The sequence below is a fragment of the Ctenopharyngodon idella genome, chromosome 20 (genome assembly GCF_019924925.1).
Source record: "Ctenopharyngodon idella isolate HZGC_01 chromosome 20, HZGC01, whole genome shotgun sequence".
NCBI lineage: Eukaryota > Metazoa > Chordata > Actinopteri > Cypriniformes > Xenocyprididae > Ctenopharyngodon > Ctenopharyngodon idella.
This window is the reverse complement of record NC_067239.1, coordinates 3,840,190-3,856,502: the sequence shown is the minus strand read 5'-3', so window position 1 is coordinate 3,856,502 and position 16,313 is coordinate 3,840,190. Positions and strand designations below refer to the sequence as shown.

The window sequence follows — 16,313 nt, the reverse complement described above, 5'->3', positions numbered from 1 at the left end:
ACTCTGTGGTGTTCATATCATACATGCAAACTTGTCACCTTTTGAGGTGATTAATGCCTAATAGTGTTGATAAGCATAGTGCTGCTTTGTTTACAGAGGTAACAGGAGAAACCGCTATATTTCTTCTGTTCCATAAACGACATCTACTGTCAGAGTGAATGCAAAGATCAACCCATATTTTTACACATCGCAAAGAAGCTAATGTGCATTCACAGAAGTGTAGAATAATAAGGTATCTAGAATATTATATATAATAATATTTTAAATGTGTATATATATATATATATATATATATATATATATATATATAATGTCAATTATCATTTTTACTCTTAATTATCCCTTTTCTTAAAACATACAGTAGTTTAAAGGTTTATAAGTAAAATGTAAGGTTTATAATTTTATAAAAGTTGTTTTTGTCAAAACTTGTATTATTTGAACTGTAAAGTTGTTTAAATTGTGATTTTTACAGTCATTTTATGGTTTAGGATTTTAACATAAACCAGTGGCAAGGCCAGAAATTTTTAAGTGAGTAGACCTTGGTGAAATAGGGTGGACCTTAATGGGATAAAAATAATTTGATAATTAAGATTAGTTAAATGTGATTTATTGTCAGCTAATAGTTTCATAAAAACAACAAAATCCATTCATAAATACAATAACCAGTGAATATATTAAAATAATAACTAAAATAACTAAAATAATAACAATAAAGGAAGATCAATAATAATAGGCAGAGCGTGTGTAAGGCTGGGCAAGGCTTGCCTTCCCCTGGCCACGGACTTGAGACGAGCGTGGAATTTTCTCACTCAAATCACTGCCTGCTGCTGCTTCTGATTGCTTTTAGAGGGAAAAGCTGCTCTTAACTGCTGGTCTAGGATCAGTTTTTTCAGTAATAATAGCATATTGGCGATTTGGAAAATTATCCAGTGCGTTTCCATATTTATGCTCTAGAAAGCATCAAAGGTTTCTGTTTACAACGTGTTTTTCAGCGTTGAGCAGTGTAGCCAATCGTAAGCATGTCTGTTGATTTCTTGAACACAATGGACAATCAGAGATGTTAGAATCCCCTCCCCGCTCAAAGCTGGAGTTTTTGTACAGTGCTGAGTTCTGTACGCTCAGAAATCCTCTCATAATAACAAAGTGTGGACATTATGTAAATAAGAGATTCCCTTTGCAGTCAGCTTCATTGATTATAACAGAACTTTGACAGCTTTTTAGTGATTACAAGGGGACCGCTCTTTGCATGCTTTCTAGGCGACATAAAATCAATATATAATCCAGCGGCCAATATAATATTCATGTATTTGAGTGATTATTATTGTCATGTATGCATGACATTTGATTGGGTGGACTAGACATCAGTCTGAGTGGGCCAGTGCCACCCTCACCCTTTTGTAGCCTTGCCACTTCCATTAACATTAACCTACAACCACCCCCCACCCCCAAATATGGATTTAATTCTATTTCTGCAGGTCTTAATAAAGGTCTTAAAAGCCTTAAATTTGATTTTAAAAGCACTGCAGATGCCCTGTGATACATCTTTCACAGTTGCAGCTCTCAGCTTGAGCTCAGTGTTAAACCTGCTTTATAATGGCTCTTTAATAAGTAAATAGTAACAGCTGAAGTTCAGTCAGGTCAGAAGAAGCTTAATTTAACCCTTGAACTCAGGACCTGCCCACAGGGAGACATTCACTCCTAATCCCAGGTCTAAAACGGATCTCGGCTTTCCCTCTCAGAGTTAGAAAATCACTGATTTCCTGACCTTGGGAATGCCACAGATATCTGACGTTCCCCCGAGGAACCAAAAGAGAGAAGGTGACTTTCACTCTGTGTTGCTGCGCTCAGTCTTTCCAGACCTGATTGCACATTCACTTATTCCACTCACTCAAGGGCAAACATATGTCTTGTATACTAATATTCCACTGGCAGAGCTGTTTCCTGTTCGCAGAGTCCGCAGCCCATAAAGCAGTAATCTACTACAGCGCGTACGCTGATACTCACCAAACAACCATTGCAATATTTGGCCTTTAAAGTTGCGATATAATTGCAGTGAAAATTGAACATAAATAGCCTCAGAAATGAACTGCCAAGCTTATTTCATGTTGCATTCCACTCAACAACAACAAATCTGTGCTGCTAGTTTCTTGGGCAACCGCGTTCCAGATTGCAGCGTTAATTATAAATGTGAAACAGATGACGTAGATAATGAATTAAATTAATTTAAAATGAGATATGTGGAAGTCACACAAGCCATTGAAGGACATCTGTCAGTCTCACACATTCTTGAAATGAAAAGGAAAGAGACATATCAGATAAATTAGCCTGGCTAATGTCTGTTAGCCCTTTTTTAATAATTCTGAATTGATTTTGAGTAAGCATTGTCTAAAAATGTCAACAATTTTGGTTCGTTAGGTAGTGCACAGCACTTATTGGTATTGCAGGATTGGATCTCTCTCCCCAATAGTTTCTTGTTCTCGACGTGTCATGTTATGTAAAAGCATTAAAAGGCTATAAATAAATTAAATAAAGAATATATGAAAACAAAGAGTAATTGCAAGTGTTAATAAAGTGACACATCTCTCTCTTTCTCTCTTATAGAGGAGTAATGATGAGAACGGGAACTGTTCTGGGAACAGCATGGAGTTCCCCACCACTAATCTGTATGAGCTGGAGAGCAGAGTGTTCACTGATCACTGGTCCATACCGTACAAGAGAGAGGAATCACTCGGCAAATGCCTCATCGCCTCCACCTGCTTGGCCAGACTGGGTAAGTTCTTAAGGCTTTTTTTATGTACATGTCTGGATGTTTGCGTCTTCTAGAAAGAAATTACACATCTGAAATCTTGTTTTCTCTCTCAAGGCTTGGCTGATGCAGATGAGAACTGTAAGAGGTTCATTGACCGCTGCATGCCTGAGGCCTTCAAAAAGGTTTGTGTGTGTGTGTTTGGATAAGCAGGCACGTAATAAACTCTACCAGGTGTTTGTTGGAAATTGTTATAAACGACGAGATGAGATGAATAATTCAGATGTTCAATGGTGTTGTAGTTGCTGACGTCCAGTGCGGTGCACAAGTGGGGAACTGAGATTCACGAGGGCATCTATAACATGCTAATGCTGCTGGTGGATTTGGTCGCGGAGAGAGTCAAACAGGATCCCATACCCATCGGCCTCATGGGAGTTCTTACTATGGTAAACATACCCTTTTGATTTTACGTTCTAGTAACTGGTTAGCTTCTACTAGGATTACGACTGGATGATATAACTAAAATAATTATTTACTTTTGGTGATATTCTGTATGTATTTGCTCTTCAATATTAACGTTATTAATTTTTGCAAAATTAACATTTTAACCAAACAGTCATTGCAGCCATGTAGACTCAATAAAATATAGTAAGGAAACATAAGGTAAAAAAAATAAATAAAATCTATTTTTTTTTACTAAGTTAATAAAATACTTTTTTAAAATTTATATGAACCAATATAACAATTAATGTATTTATTTTGTATTATGTATAATACATATTATTAATATTTTATGCTTTAATATATATTTTATATACAAATGTATTTTAATTATTCATTTTAATGACAGTTCTTGTATATTTATATAATACGTTACATACATATACATACATGTATAAATATATATATTTATTGAATTTTTTTATTTTTACATACATATTACATACATATACATGCATATATAAATATATTTATTGTATTTGTTTGTTTAAATGAACCAATATAACAAGTAATGTATTTATTTTGTATTATGTATAATACATATTCATTTTTTATGCTTTAATATATATTTTATATACAGATTTATTTTAATATCAATTCATTGTAATAACAGTTCATACATATTAATATAATAAATGTGTGTGTGTGTGTGTATATATATATATATATATATATACACACACACACACATATATAAATATATATTTATTGCATTTATATATACAAATACAATAAATGTGATATGTATAATATGCAATATTTATGTACATATTTTTTTAAGAATTATAATGCATATTAAAATATTTTTATGTAATTAAAACAAAATGCCATGTTAAAAAATCTAATTTCATGTTGAGAATTATATGAACACTTATATGATGGCACAAACAAATCATTGAATCAGAGTTTTGAATTTTATTTCGTCAATTTGAGTCAATTGAAATAATTTAATGGAACTTACTGACTCAGTAGTCTCTGCCTCAGACGTCACACACACGGACCGTTGGCTGAACGTCTGATGCATAAGGCAAACAAAATGGGAAACACTTCGGGAGTTTTGAAGTCGTCATCTGATTGGTTGAATTATACAGGATTGTCGTAGGGACATCGACTTCACATTTTCATGCCCCTAAACATGACGTGGAACAAACTGAACTGTTATTAGTTGCTTTACATGTCAGTAAGACATCCTCTTGGGCTTTCCTTGGCGAATGAAAGCTGTGATGGAGTCCAGACCTTCAGCCGTCGGTCTGAAGGTTTGGCTACGCGAGACTACCTACTCAGGCACAATTTCAATACTGAATTTTAAAAATGGGTGACATTTAACACATTTCTGTCTGCACTATGTCTGACTATATTTATGAAACTACAGGATTTCTCTGTCGGAAAGATATTAAAACTAGTCTAATAGAAAAATGCTCAGTGTTTTGTAATTTCATATCACCAGTAAATTCACAGCAAATATATTGTGAATATAACCTATATATCTTTGGGTTAACATGTTTTCCCTGTGTTGTTTTATTGACAGGCTTTTAACCCTGATAACGAGTATCACTTTAAGAATCGGATGAAGGCCTGTCAGAGGAACTGGGCGGAAGTGTTTGGAGAGGACAGCATGTTTGCTGTTTCTCCCAGCTCCAGCTACCAGAAGGTACTGTAAATGTTCATGTGTGGGTGTGTACGTGTGCTTTTGGCTTGACGCTTGACTTGACAGTCCTAGTTAATGGACAGAAAAACTGGTTTTGTAGATTCCAACGTGTGTTGTCAGGAAAATAAAGGCACAGGTTTTTTTTTTTTGTTTTTTTTCCAGAAGTACCTTTGCACGTGTGTGTGCGTTTGATGGAAGGATAGTAAATGTAAAATCAGCAAGTTTATCATTAAGAAATTTTACTATTTTAAGCCAATGACTGCAAGTGAAAAGCCTGTTAACTGCAAAGCAATAAAGAGTGATGTAGACCATGAACCATGCGGTTCTAAATATATTCTCTAGGATAAAATGATATAATTTGCAAAGAAACAACTTGCATAAGTGAAGAAAATACTAAATTTTTGCATGAAATTTAACATATTGTGTCTTCTGATTGGAATAGGAGCCTCACGGCTGGCTGGTGGATTTAGTGAATCGGGTAAGAGCTTCAGTCACGAACACTGATGGATGGAATTATTATATTACCTCACATTAGACATCAGACAAATCTATGTGGTGTTCGATATCTCTGAATATGACTCTTTCTTATATCTGCAGTTTGGAGAGATGGGAGGCTTCACAGCAATTCAGTGCAAGCTCAACCAGGAAGAAATAGAGATTGGGGTAAGACTCTACACATTTCAAAATGTTCCTGATATAGAATAGAGTCTTTATATTTATTTACCGCAAATGCCCAAGGTCAGTATTAATGGGACAATTGTTGTTGTTATTATAATAATTATCCTTTGTGAACTGAATTTCTTAATTGCACATTGGTGATAGCTTGCTTGACACAAATGAAATTGCATTGACTGTCATAGCATTGTCATGACATTCTGTGGGTTTCTTGTGTTACATTGACGAGGATCAATCAGTAGAAATTAAATAGCTGAAACGTTTTTTCCCGTAATTGTGATTTCTGTGTAAACACGCATGCAGCTTCTTTCCTCAAAGCTCTTGTTTATTTTAGATGCAAATCTAATCTTTGCCGATGTTCTGTTATTTCCTCAACCAATTTCTTAACTCCAATTATGAAAAAGGAATATGCATGTAAATACATAAATGTGTAAAAAAAAATGGAAATAAACTGCAACTATTAAACCATTACCAAAATGGACTAAAACCTGGAATGGAAACCTGGAAACTGGAATGTAAAGAAACTTTAAAAATAGTATTAAAGTGCCACTATTATGCTATTTTAGATAAGAAGTTCCTTAATTTTGTTTTGGAGGTCTCCTACAATAGGTTTACATGAATTCAAGGTCAAAAACACTTTAATTTCTCATAATATCCATTGCAGCATCATCTCTTTTCTCACATTGTCTGAAATGGTTCGATAAAGGATTCAGTCTCTCTAAACCCCTTCTTTGCAAGAGCCTACTCTGCTCTGATTGGTCAGATGGCCCAGTCTGTTGTGATTGGTCAGCACGTGTCGGAAACAAAACGCCTATCACCATATCTGAATTTCAGCTCTAGAGGCTTCCTTAGCACTTGTGATATGAACAGTAAAAGATGGCTTTGGTTTTGGCGCTATCAATTTGAGCCTGAGTCCTCGTCCTTTGTAAGTTCATGCAAAGTGAAAATCACTGATGACTAGGGCTGGGTATCGAATTCGATACTTTTTAGGTACCGACCGAATTGCCTCGATACTATCGAGTATCGAAAAGTGTCTTGCCATTCGGTACCAAATTTCGATACCTCCAAACGGAGCAGGGGAGAGTGGGCGGAGAAATGCTGTCGCTGTCTCGTTGAGCAATGTAATAACGTTGCACTACATTATTTATATCTAAATATGTAAAACTATACGCGTGAGAGAGACCCTGAGTGCGAGAGAGCGAGTGAATCAATGGTTTCACTTTCAGTTTATCTCTGAAAGGAAGGGTGAGAGTACCGGCTGTTTATGCGAGCAGCCGGTTCGCTAAAGTCACTCCAGATACTGTGAACAGCAAAACAGAAGTGCCGCACTGACTGCACAAACAGCGGGACGCGCAATGTTTTTAGACTTGTTATAGGCAGGTACAACACACAACAACGTTACATCAGCGTTCGTTCCTCAAGTCTATGGAAACACGTGACCGGTTTGTGACGGCCTCTAGTTCATTTATATATGCAACAATGATGTAAGGAAACAGTGGCAAAATATAAGATTGAAGGGATTAAAGGCTGTGTTTAAAGTCTGTTAAGAAAAGGTAATTTAGCCAAATAAGAACTTTAATTTTAAATAAATGTTAATTTATAAGCAGACTTTTTTATTCCTTTGTGCAGTGGCTCATTAGATGAGTCTTTGAGTCTGTAAAAAAAAAATAAAAAAAATAAAGTCAAACTTAAAATATAAAACCAAAGATTTTTTTGAGGTAATGTAATCTTGTTAAAACAGATTTTATCAAATTGGTAACGAAAAAGGTATCGTTCAGGAATCGGTATCGGTATCGATATCGAAAATTTTTGAACGATACCCAGCCCTACTGATGACTCGTTTCAGGCAGTTCAGAATTGGTTATTTTTTTTGGTAAATTTACTTTGATCTTTGAAACTCTGCAGACCTTTTACATTCACAAACAGCGATATTACACACGGCATGAAAGATAATATCTGAATTAAAAGCATAATGGGGCACTTTGAAATTAAAACAAATTTGAAAATGAAAAATAATAACTTTGTACCACACCTTAAATTTAAAAGAGACATCAGTTGCACACTCGCACAGGCTACGAGGTTAGATATCCCACATATGAGCTGGACTGGTTATCTTCGGGTTGAAAATTCTGTTAGTATAATAATGGAATGTCAAAGAAATGAATGGACAATTCATGTATCATCAGAGCTAGAGAGTGAAGAATAATTGTCTGGATGAAGAGAGGCAGTATGAGTGAGATGCTGAGAGAGAGCGAGAGAGAGAGAGAGAGTTGAACGAGGACAGATTCTATTATAGCGTGTGTGCTAAAGAGCTCAGGATGTTTATCACCATCACGGAGAGCATCCTACACACAGCAGACAGTGAGAAAGAGACGAGAGCAGGGGGATGAGAGGGAAAATGAGATGCCAGAAAATGGGCAGAAAAAAGGGCATTCAGGCCAGTTATTAAAGGGGTCCTTGATTATGATTTTACTTTTTTAACTTTAGTTAGTGTGTAATGTTGCTGTTTGAGCATAAACAAAATCTGCTAAGTTACGATGTTCAAAGTTCCATGCAAAGGGAGATATTTTCTTTTACAGAAATTACTTTTTAAGGACTACAACAAGCTTCTTCCCAGGCTGGTGACATCACAAACCAAATTTACATAAACCCTGCTCCCGGGAACACGCAACAAAGGGGGTGAGACCATGTTGGGCTGCTTTAGAGTAGAGGAAGAGTTGTTGTAGAGTTCTGTCACCATGCCGTCATTTTACGACAGACTGCTTCACAAACGAGGGTCAATTCAACGTTGAATTTGCACAAAAGATTAGCATGATGCCACATGCTAGACGATGAGTTGAATCAACTCCACAGCAACTACATAAATGTATCCACTAACCATTCAGAAACGTCCAGTTTCATTCTAAAAGTTGTAACTTCTTCCTGAGTCTCTCCATCAGTGTCCGAACACCATTGGCTGAACACCATTACTGACAATCCTCATTTTGGCTGCGTGAGATTCTCCAGCTTTGTTGTTGTTGAGCAACCGAAGCGCAAGCTGTTAAAGTTCCGCCCTCTTCTGGAAAGGTTGCCGGGAGCAGCAGCTCAGTTGCATTTAAAGGGACACACATAAAAATGGCGTGTTTTTGCTCACACCTAAATAGGGGCAAATTTGACAAGCGATAATAAATGATCTGTGAGATATTTTGAGCTGAAACTTCACAGACACATTCTGGGGACACCAGAGGCTTATATTACATCTTGTAAAAGGGGCATAATAGGTCCTCTTTAAGTGACGCACTAACAGAATTGATTTTAAACACTATTTCTCATCAAGCCCTCTGAGGTAATGCAGTTGTCTGAAAAACATTAAAAAGTGATTTAGTGGGATAATGTCAAAGAATTCTACCACACAGCCCTCAAACACAAACTAACAATGTTTATATGGTCAAACATCTTTTTTTTTATTTATTTATTTTTTTCTTAAATAAAAAAAATTAAATAAATAACCCCTCAGAAAAGCATCTAATCTGGTCTGAGACAGACAAATAGATGCTCAGAATGTTTGACAGCTTCATTATTTTTAGCAGAAGAGGTGTCCGCCTCCCCCTTTCAGTGCAAGTGTGTAAATGCTCCCCCTTGTCTTGGAGCTGTGAAGCCGCCTTGTTTTTGGTTCCGCCCGCTTGTCTTTTGAAGGTGGGCATTAGCATGATCTGGGTGCCAGGGCTGAGAGATAGAGCTGGCGACAGGGAAAAGATGCTTTGATTTAGGATTTGCATATTAATGGCCTTAACACAGGAACAGGAAGTTTGAGGCAAGCGTAGGGAGGGAAATTCTTTTCAGGGGCACATATAACCTGCTGTGGCACGTAAAGGAAACTCCGCTGGTTGGTTGCCAGCTATGTTTGTATCTCAAGGGATGCCCTGCTACAGTAACCATTTAATCTGTAGTGAGGGTAAGAGTCAATTAAAGCCAGAAAACAAGAGAAGGATGCTGTCTTCTCTCCTCCACTGACTGGACTGATTCATTCACTCTCTCCATTGGATGAGAAGTCATTAGATGCTGAACAGAGGAGTGATTCATCTGTGCTGACTCTCTGTTGGCAAATAGCTCTAAAGAGATGTATGCCTGCAGAGACATGTTGTATAAATGTATAAAAATCCCTATTTTGTAGTTATGGCTTAGTATTTAATCAGGTGCCTCTGAGTGGCCATTAAATGGGTCCTATTATGCTTTTTCAACTTTAATTAGTGTGTAATGTTGCTGTTTGAGCATAAACAACATCTGCAAAGTTACAAAGCTCAAAGTTCAATGCAAAGGGAGATATTTTATTTAACAGAATCCACTTTCCAAGAACTACAACAAAATGACTCTTTTTCCAGGTTTTGTGAAGTCACATTGTTACTTATTTAAATAATCCCCACCAATTGACGGCATCATTAATATTTACATTTGAGTAGAGCTCTCGGTTGTGGTAAGGGCGTGACATTTCCCGAACGCGCGGTAAGTGGTGCCAATCACAACACACTGGGCCAGCTAACCAATCACAGCACATTTTGTGTTTCGGAAGGAGGGGCTTCATTGAAACAGGAACTATTCAGTGCGTTCGAGCCATACTTGGGAAAGAGGTGCTGTAATAATGTAAAATATGTGAAAAATAACAATTTTTAAATTTTTTTGATCAAGCATGAAAGCATATTCTAGAACAACTCCAAAAACTTCATAAAAGGGCATAATAGGACCCCTTTAAAGGGTTATTGGAAATCATTTGCTTACCCTTATGTCATCCTAAATGTGTCTGCTGAAATATGAAAGATGGCTCTTTTCCATACAACGAAAATTGCTCTGCAGAGATTTTGTTTTTATTCCACTGGCGAATGTGTCATACAGGTTTGGAACATGAAGGTGAACATGAAGGGTTTTTTTAATCAAGGACTCTGTCCGTTTACTCACTTATCCCTTTAGAGTTTACTCACCCCTTGTTGCCATGTCATGTCTCCAGCTTAGAGAAACATTTTTCTTTTAGCAGGCGAAAATTATGTATTTGATGTTTCATTACTGATTTGTTTTTGTGGTAACATTCAGAGTCAAATATACATGTGTATGTGTTTCCTCAGTGTGTATCAGCTCTGGTTCAGCCGCTCGGCGTGTGTGCAGAATACCTCAACTCCGGCCTGGTGCAGGTGAGTGTTTCCACAACTGATCCGTTCTCACTTTGTTACACGGATCCCTGGAATACTTGATTCTGATTAGTCTGAAGTTCCGTGGTCAAGTCAGTTAATAGTTTATTTGAGGTTTTGTTTTGTTTTTTAGTTACACTAATTATTTAATTTAGACAAGCTAGTTGTGCTAATTAAAAAATCTCTGTAGTTTTTAATAGTTACTTTGTAAAACATCTGTTTTTTTAAGAAGAATAAAAAAAAAAACGCCTTGTCAGAAGTGCATCTAATCTCGTCTGACAGACAAACAGATAGATAATATTATAATATGAAAATAATGTAATGGTAGCACTTTATTTTACAGTCCTGTTCCAGATGTACATACTATTTACTTGTTATAGTAATAACAATAACTGGGTAATAACTATGTAATAACCCTGAACCTACCTCTAAACCTAACCCATGTAGCTACCTTATATTACCAGTACTTTCTTGAGTAAGTGCACTGCAAGTACACATACTGTCAGGGCCGTCGCCAGAACATATAGAATGGGGGGCATTTCGTTTTCATAGTGGGGTACACATTTTTATGATCCAAGAAACAGACTTTTGCCAAAACAATAACATCCCGTGATAGTCATTTATAAATATAGCCTAATTATGTATCAAGTTCCATTTTGTGTAATAATGTGTTAACTCATTTTCTGAGCATAGGAGGAGGGTGAACCAACTCCAGGGAAAGTCTGAGGAGATGCGCTTCCTGTTTAAAAACGCATTTAAATAGATTTCCTTGAAATAGTTTTAAGGAAATTATGAATGGCCAAATCCACAGATATAAGGTTTTTGCTCTCAATCGTAAATTTGCTGAATGACCATATGATTAGGCCCCCCAATGACCCCCTTGGCGAGGGGCCTGCATACTGTAAAATAAAGTGTAACCAAACCAATGTAATATATCTTTCTAAGTTCAAATGGACATTTCATGTCTATTTATTCACTTTTTTGGTAAGTAGCGTGTTACCTGCGGAATGTTAAGCAGAAAGCTTCACATCAGACTCTTGATCACCCTGTCTGGGTTTATTTTTCTCTAATGTTCGGCTGACTGTACATTATTCCAACCAAGTATAGTTGAACCTTAGAGATATTCTTTATATAGTCAAATTTACCTGGTGTTAATGACATAGTTTTGAAAATAATATTGAATCATTCATGTTTTAGAACAATGGTAAATTTTGAGGACGTGGTCACCTTAATGTGGTTTGTTTTGTTGTATTTTGTAGCCCATGCTGGACCCAGTCATCCATAAGATGATAACATACGTGCAGAACCTGGAGGAGAAAGACCTGAAAGACAAGGTGAGGAACCTGCATCACTTTGGTGGGCAGCAGTGTAAGATTTTTACAGATTTTTACCCCCCCCCTTGCACTATCAAAATAGCTAGTAACATAGTAACATTGACCTGACCAATGGCGTGAGTTTGGTGCGGGACTATCTGCTTGACTGACCAATGACAGATGGGCAAGTGCTTGGGAAACCTGTTTGAAAACAATAGTGTTGTTTAATGTTGTCAAAAGTACCGACTTCGGTAACAAGTCAGTAGTGAAATTTAAAAAATGTGACGATACCAGCATTTCTTTTGAGTGCTGTTGAGCGGATTCTTAAACTCCTCTGATTGGCCATTGTGTTCACACGCTCAACAGATATGTCTGTGATTGGCTACAATGATGAATTTAAAAAAAACACCAAGCGCTTACACAGAAACACACGGGAGCGTTTGAAAGCAGGCGTCTATCAGCAGATCCCTAATATAGCTGCATATAGTGCTGTTTTCAAACGCTCTCATGTGTATCTGTGTAAGCGCTCGGTGAAGAGCTAGGGGAAAATGTTGGTGTCATCACATTTTTTAAAATTTCAGTACCGAAGTTGGGAAAAATAAATTGAAAATTTTAATGTTGCTTATTCACACTGGTTTTGCTGTATTCTTCTGGTTGTTTACAGTATAATGTTTTAAATTTAAAAATTTTAATGTTTTAAAATTAAATTTATCATCCTGTTTTAAATTTCTGTAATGGACGACTTTGACTCCCCCCTTGTTGTTTCTCTCGTTTTATGTTCGTCTCTTTCTCTCTAAAGCGTTTGGTGAGTATTCCAGAGCTCTTGTCGGCCATTAAGCTCCTCTGCATGCGTTTCCAGCGGGAGCTGGTGAACGTCGTGGATGACCTTCGGCTGGACATCCTCCTCCGAATGCTCAAGACGCCCCACTTCAGTGCCAAGATGAACTCCCTTAAAGAGGTTCAAATTCCTTTCTCCTTTCTAGTGCTTAAAGTTCACGCCTGAGTTCTCCCTCATGTTGATGGCCCTGTGCTCTTATAGGTCACGAAACTCATTGAGGAAAGCACAGTATCCAAGACTGTGAAGAACGCCATTGACACGGACCGACTCCTGGATTGGCTTGTAGAAAACTCAGTCCTGTCAATAGCTTTGGAAGGTAAGAATTTCCCTGTTCGAGTTTAACATATTAACATTTAGTCTCATATAAAACCCATACCGGGCCTGTTAATCTTCTCCAGTTTCATAATGGTTTACCACACGGGGGGAAAAATTAAGAAAACATATCAAAATCACTTATTTCATATGCAAGGTTAGCAATCACATGGAAGACATTAACATATTAATGTCTTAAGGGTATAGCCTGTTTAAAAAGTGTCAGAGAGAAGGTGGAAAATGCTCATCTAATATTGTAATTTTCACTGTTTTAAACTAACTTTATAAGTGAATGCTGCAGTATATAATGCTGCGAAAGCATAGAATACAGTCCCTTAAAGGATTAGTTCACTTCAGAATTCAAATTTCCTCTTAATTTACTCACCCCCAAGTTATCCAAGATGTTTATGTCTTTCTTTCATCAGTCAAAAAGAAATTAAGGTTTTTGAAGAAAACATTCCAGGATTTTTCTCCATATAGTGGACTTTAACAGGGTTCAACGAGTTGAAGGTCCAAATTACAGTTTCAGTGCAGCTTCAAAGAGCTCTACATGATCCCAGACGAGGAATAAGAGTCTTATCTAACAAAACGATCTGTCAGTTTCTAAAAAAATATATATTTATATATATACTTTTTAACCACAAATGCTCATCTTGCACTGCTCTGCGATGCGCCACGCATTATGTAATCACGTTGGTAAGGTCACATGTGACGTAGGCGGAAGTACCGAGCAAGTGTTTACAAAGCAAACGTGCAAAGACTAAGTCAAACAGCCTTTACAAAAAAGGTAAAACAACGATGTCGGATGATTTTGAAGTTGGAGGAGAAAATGAGATTACGTGATTACGTCATGCGTGGCGCATCGCAGAACATTGCTAGAAGAGCATTTGTGGTTAAAAAGTATATCATTTTTAATATTTTTTTTTTTTTTAGAAAATGACCGATTGTTTCACTAGATAAGACTCTTGTTCCTCGTCTGGGATCGTGTTCAACCCGTTGAACCCCAGTGAAGTCCACTATATGGAGATTAAATCCTGGAATGTTTTCCTCAAAAACCTTCATTTCTTTTCGACTGAAGAAAGAAAGACATGAACATCTTGGATGACATGGGGGTGAGTAAATTATCAGGAAATTTTAATTCTGAAATGAACTAATCCTTTAAATAAGGCTCTATGACGTGTCTTGTGTATGTGGACGCTCACATTTTTACACTGAGCGAATCATCTGTGTGTTAAGTGTTCAGAAGTCAGAGTCTCAAACTGTTGCTTTGTGCCTGAAGTCTTTTCACCTCACCCACTCATTTGTGTCATCATCTCTTTATTCAATTGTCTTTATTTAACACTGCCTCGTTGTCTTTTCTCTCTTTGTTCTGTTTGCATTTCTCAAGACACTTTCTTTTTTCTCCCCTCACTTTCTCTTTTGCTCATCTCTTTCACTTTAATTCCTTTGATTTGTTTAACTTTCTATTTGCATTCTTCCTTTCATTTTCTCTTTTTTTACTTTCATTTTTCTATGCCAACTTTCTCTTTCACTTGTGCCTTCTCCCTGACTGAAATCTCTTTGTCTTATCGGTCTAAAGTAAATATTATTTTTTTGTGGAAGGATGGAATTTGTGGATTTTCTCTCTATAAGGAATGTATGATGTTTTTCTGGATGTATTTATTTTTCATAAAGATTTTGTTTGTTCGCACTTCTCCTTTTCAAAGCTTTTCTGTGGTCCTTAGGTTGCTATTTAAAACCAATGCAACATGCAATTATTAAAGTACTGACTGTAAACTTGAGGGTAAAAGGGGGGGAAAATACAGTATGTTTCAAGTTTTTTTTTATTTACAGATGAATAGCTTTAAGAGGTTTTTACATCTGTCGGGAGCTAGTTTTTCTCATTTTTTGAGAGTGCAATGGAAAAAGTTTTTTTTTTTTTTTTTTTTTTTTATAAAGTTGTAAGAATGAATAAAATAAGCAAAATATTTCTCTTTGTGTGTGTGCTGTAGGAAACATTGACCAGGCCCAGTACTGTGACAGAATAAAGGGAATCATTGAGCTGTTGGGCAGTAAGCTCTCATTAGATGAACTCTCCAAAATATGGAAAATACAGGTAAGCTTTTTATAGATATTCATCAACTCCATGCTCCATCAAAGCTGCATGAACTTTTGACATTGATTCTCAGAAATATTTTGCACAGAAGGCTATAAATGTCTTTTTGAATAAGATCTAAATGAATAGAGAGCAGTTCACTTGGCGTCCATCTGCATTCCCATTGATTTTCAGGATGGAAATGAAGCTGTAAACAATCTTGAGATTAATTCATTACACAAGGACTGCATCATTTAGTTTAACTTTATGTACCAAGTGCAGTTACTAATAATATTATATGTTTATTTCTTGGAAATGCACGTGACAGTAAAGCACTGAGCTTGAGTTGAGATGCAGATAAAATGAACTTTTATTAACAACAGTAACTTGCAAAAACCTATATTTATAGGGAAAATTTTAAATATTCTACTCTTAATAAATGTACCATTGTTCCTCTATAGTATCATACTGAACTGACCGACAGCTTCAGTGATTATAAAAGGAACGCTTTGTCTCAGTTATTGTTTTTCATGACCCTATGTGACTTCCTACTTTAGTACAAAAAAACTGCCAAACTTTGAGAAAAACAGATTTTTTGTTGATTTGATATTTTATAATAGTGATTTTATAATGTCTAAATATAAATTAAAAAGTAAAAAAAAAAAAAAAAATAGGTAGTGGAAATGGTTAATAAGCCAATAAGTGCTCCTCTGTCGCCATCTATTGGTTATAGTGGTAATTTCGTATCTTTTTTTTTTTATATAAAAGTGTTTGTTTGCCACCAAGTGTTAGTTTTCCCACATCTTGAAACTTTTACAAATGGGGACAATCTTTGAGAGATGAACAAATAATGTTTTTGGTCATCACATTAAAAAAAAAAAAAAAAAAAAACAATTAAATTGGATCATTTTAAGAGCTTTGAAGTGCTGGAAAAAAATGTTTGATGCATTTAAAAGTCCTTAAAGTGCTTGAATTTCACTCTCAAAAGGTTGTACAAGCCCTGAAATGAATAATGTAAAAATATTCAACTATTTCTGCCACAATACC

The 16,313-nt window shown here is 36.2% G+C and overlaps 1 protein-coding gene across 3 annotated transcripts in view; it reads left to right on the top strand.

Annotated features, from left to right (window-relative positions):
• The window catches only part of usp24 (ubiquitin specific peptidase 24), a 72,416-nt gene that overhangs the window by 12,357 nt on the left and 43,746 nt on the right, over window positions 1–16,313 (top strand). For all 3 annotated transcript variants that reach the window (XM_051873930.1, XM_051873932.1, XM_051873931.1), the window contains exons 2-12: window positions 2,602–2,770; window positions 2,864–2,931; window positions 3,049–3,192; window positions 4,776–4,898; window positions 5,338–5,373; window positions 5,493–5,558; window positions 10,667–10,732; window positions 11,989–12,063; window positions 12,842–13,000; window positions 13,082–13,196; window positions 15,184–15,287. In XM_051873930.1, the coding sequence (XP_051729890.1) occupies window positions 2,602–2,770; window positions 2,864–2,931; window positions 3,049–3,192; window positions 4,776–4,898; window positions 5,338–5,373; window positions 5,493–5,558; window positions 10,667–10,732; window positions 11,989–12,063; window positions 12,842–13,000; window positions 13,082–13,196; window positions 15,184–15,287 (1,125 nt within the window). The remainder of the gene's footprint in view (window positions 1–2,601; window positions 2,771–2,863; window positions 2,932–3,048; window positions 3,193–4,775; window positions 4,899–5,337; window positions 5,374–5,492; window positions 5,559–10,666; window positions 10,733–11,988; window positions 12,064–12,841; window positions 13,001–13,081; window positions 13,197–15,183; window positions 15,288–16,313) is intronic.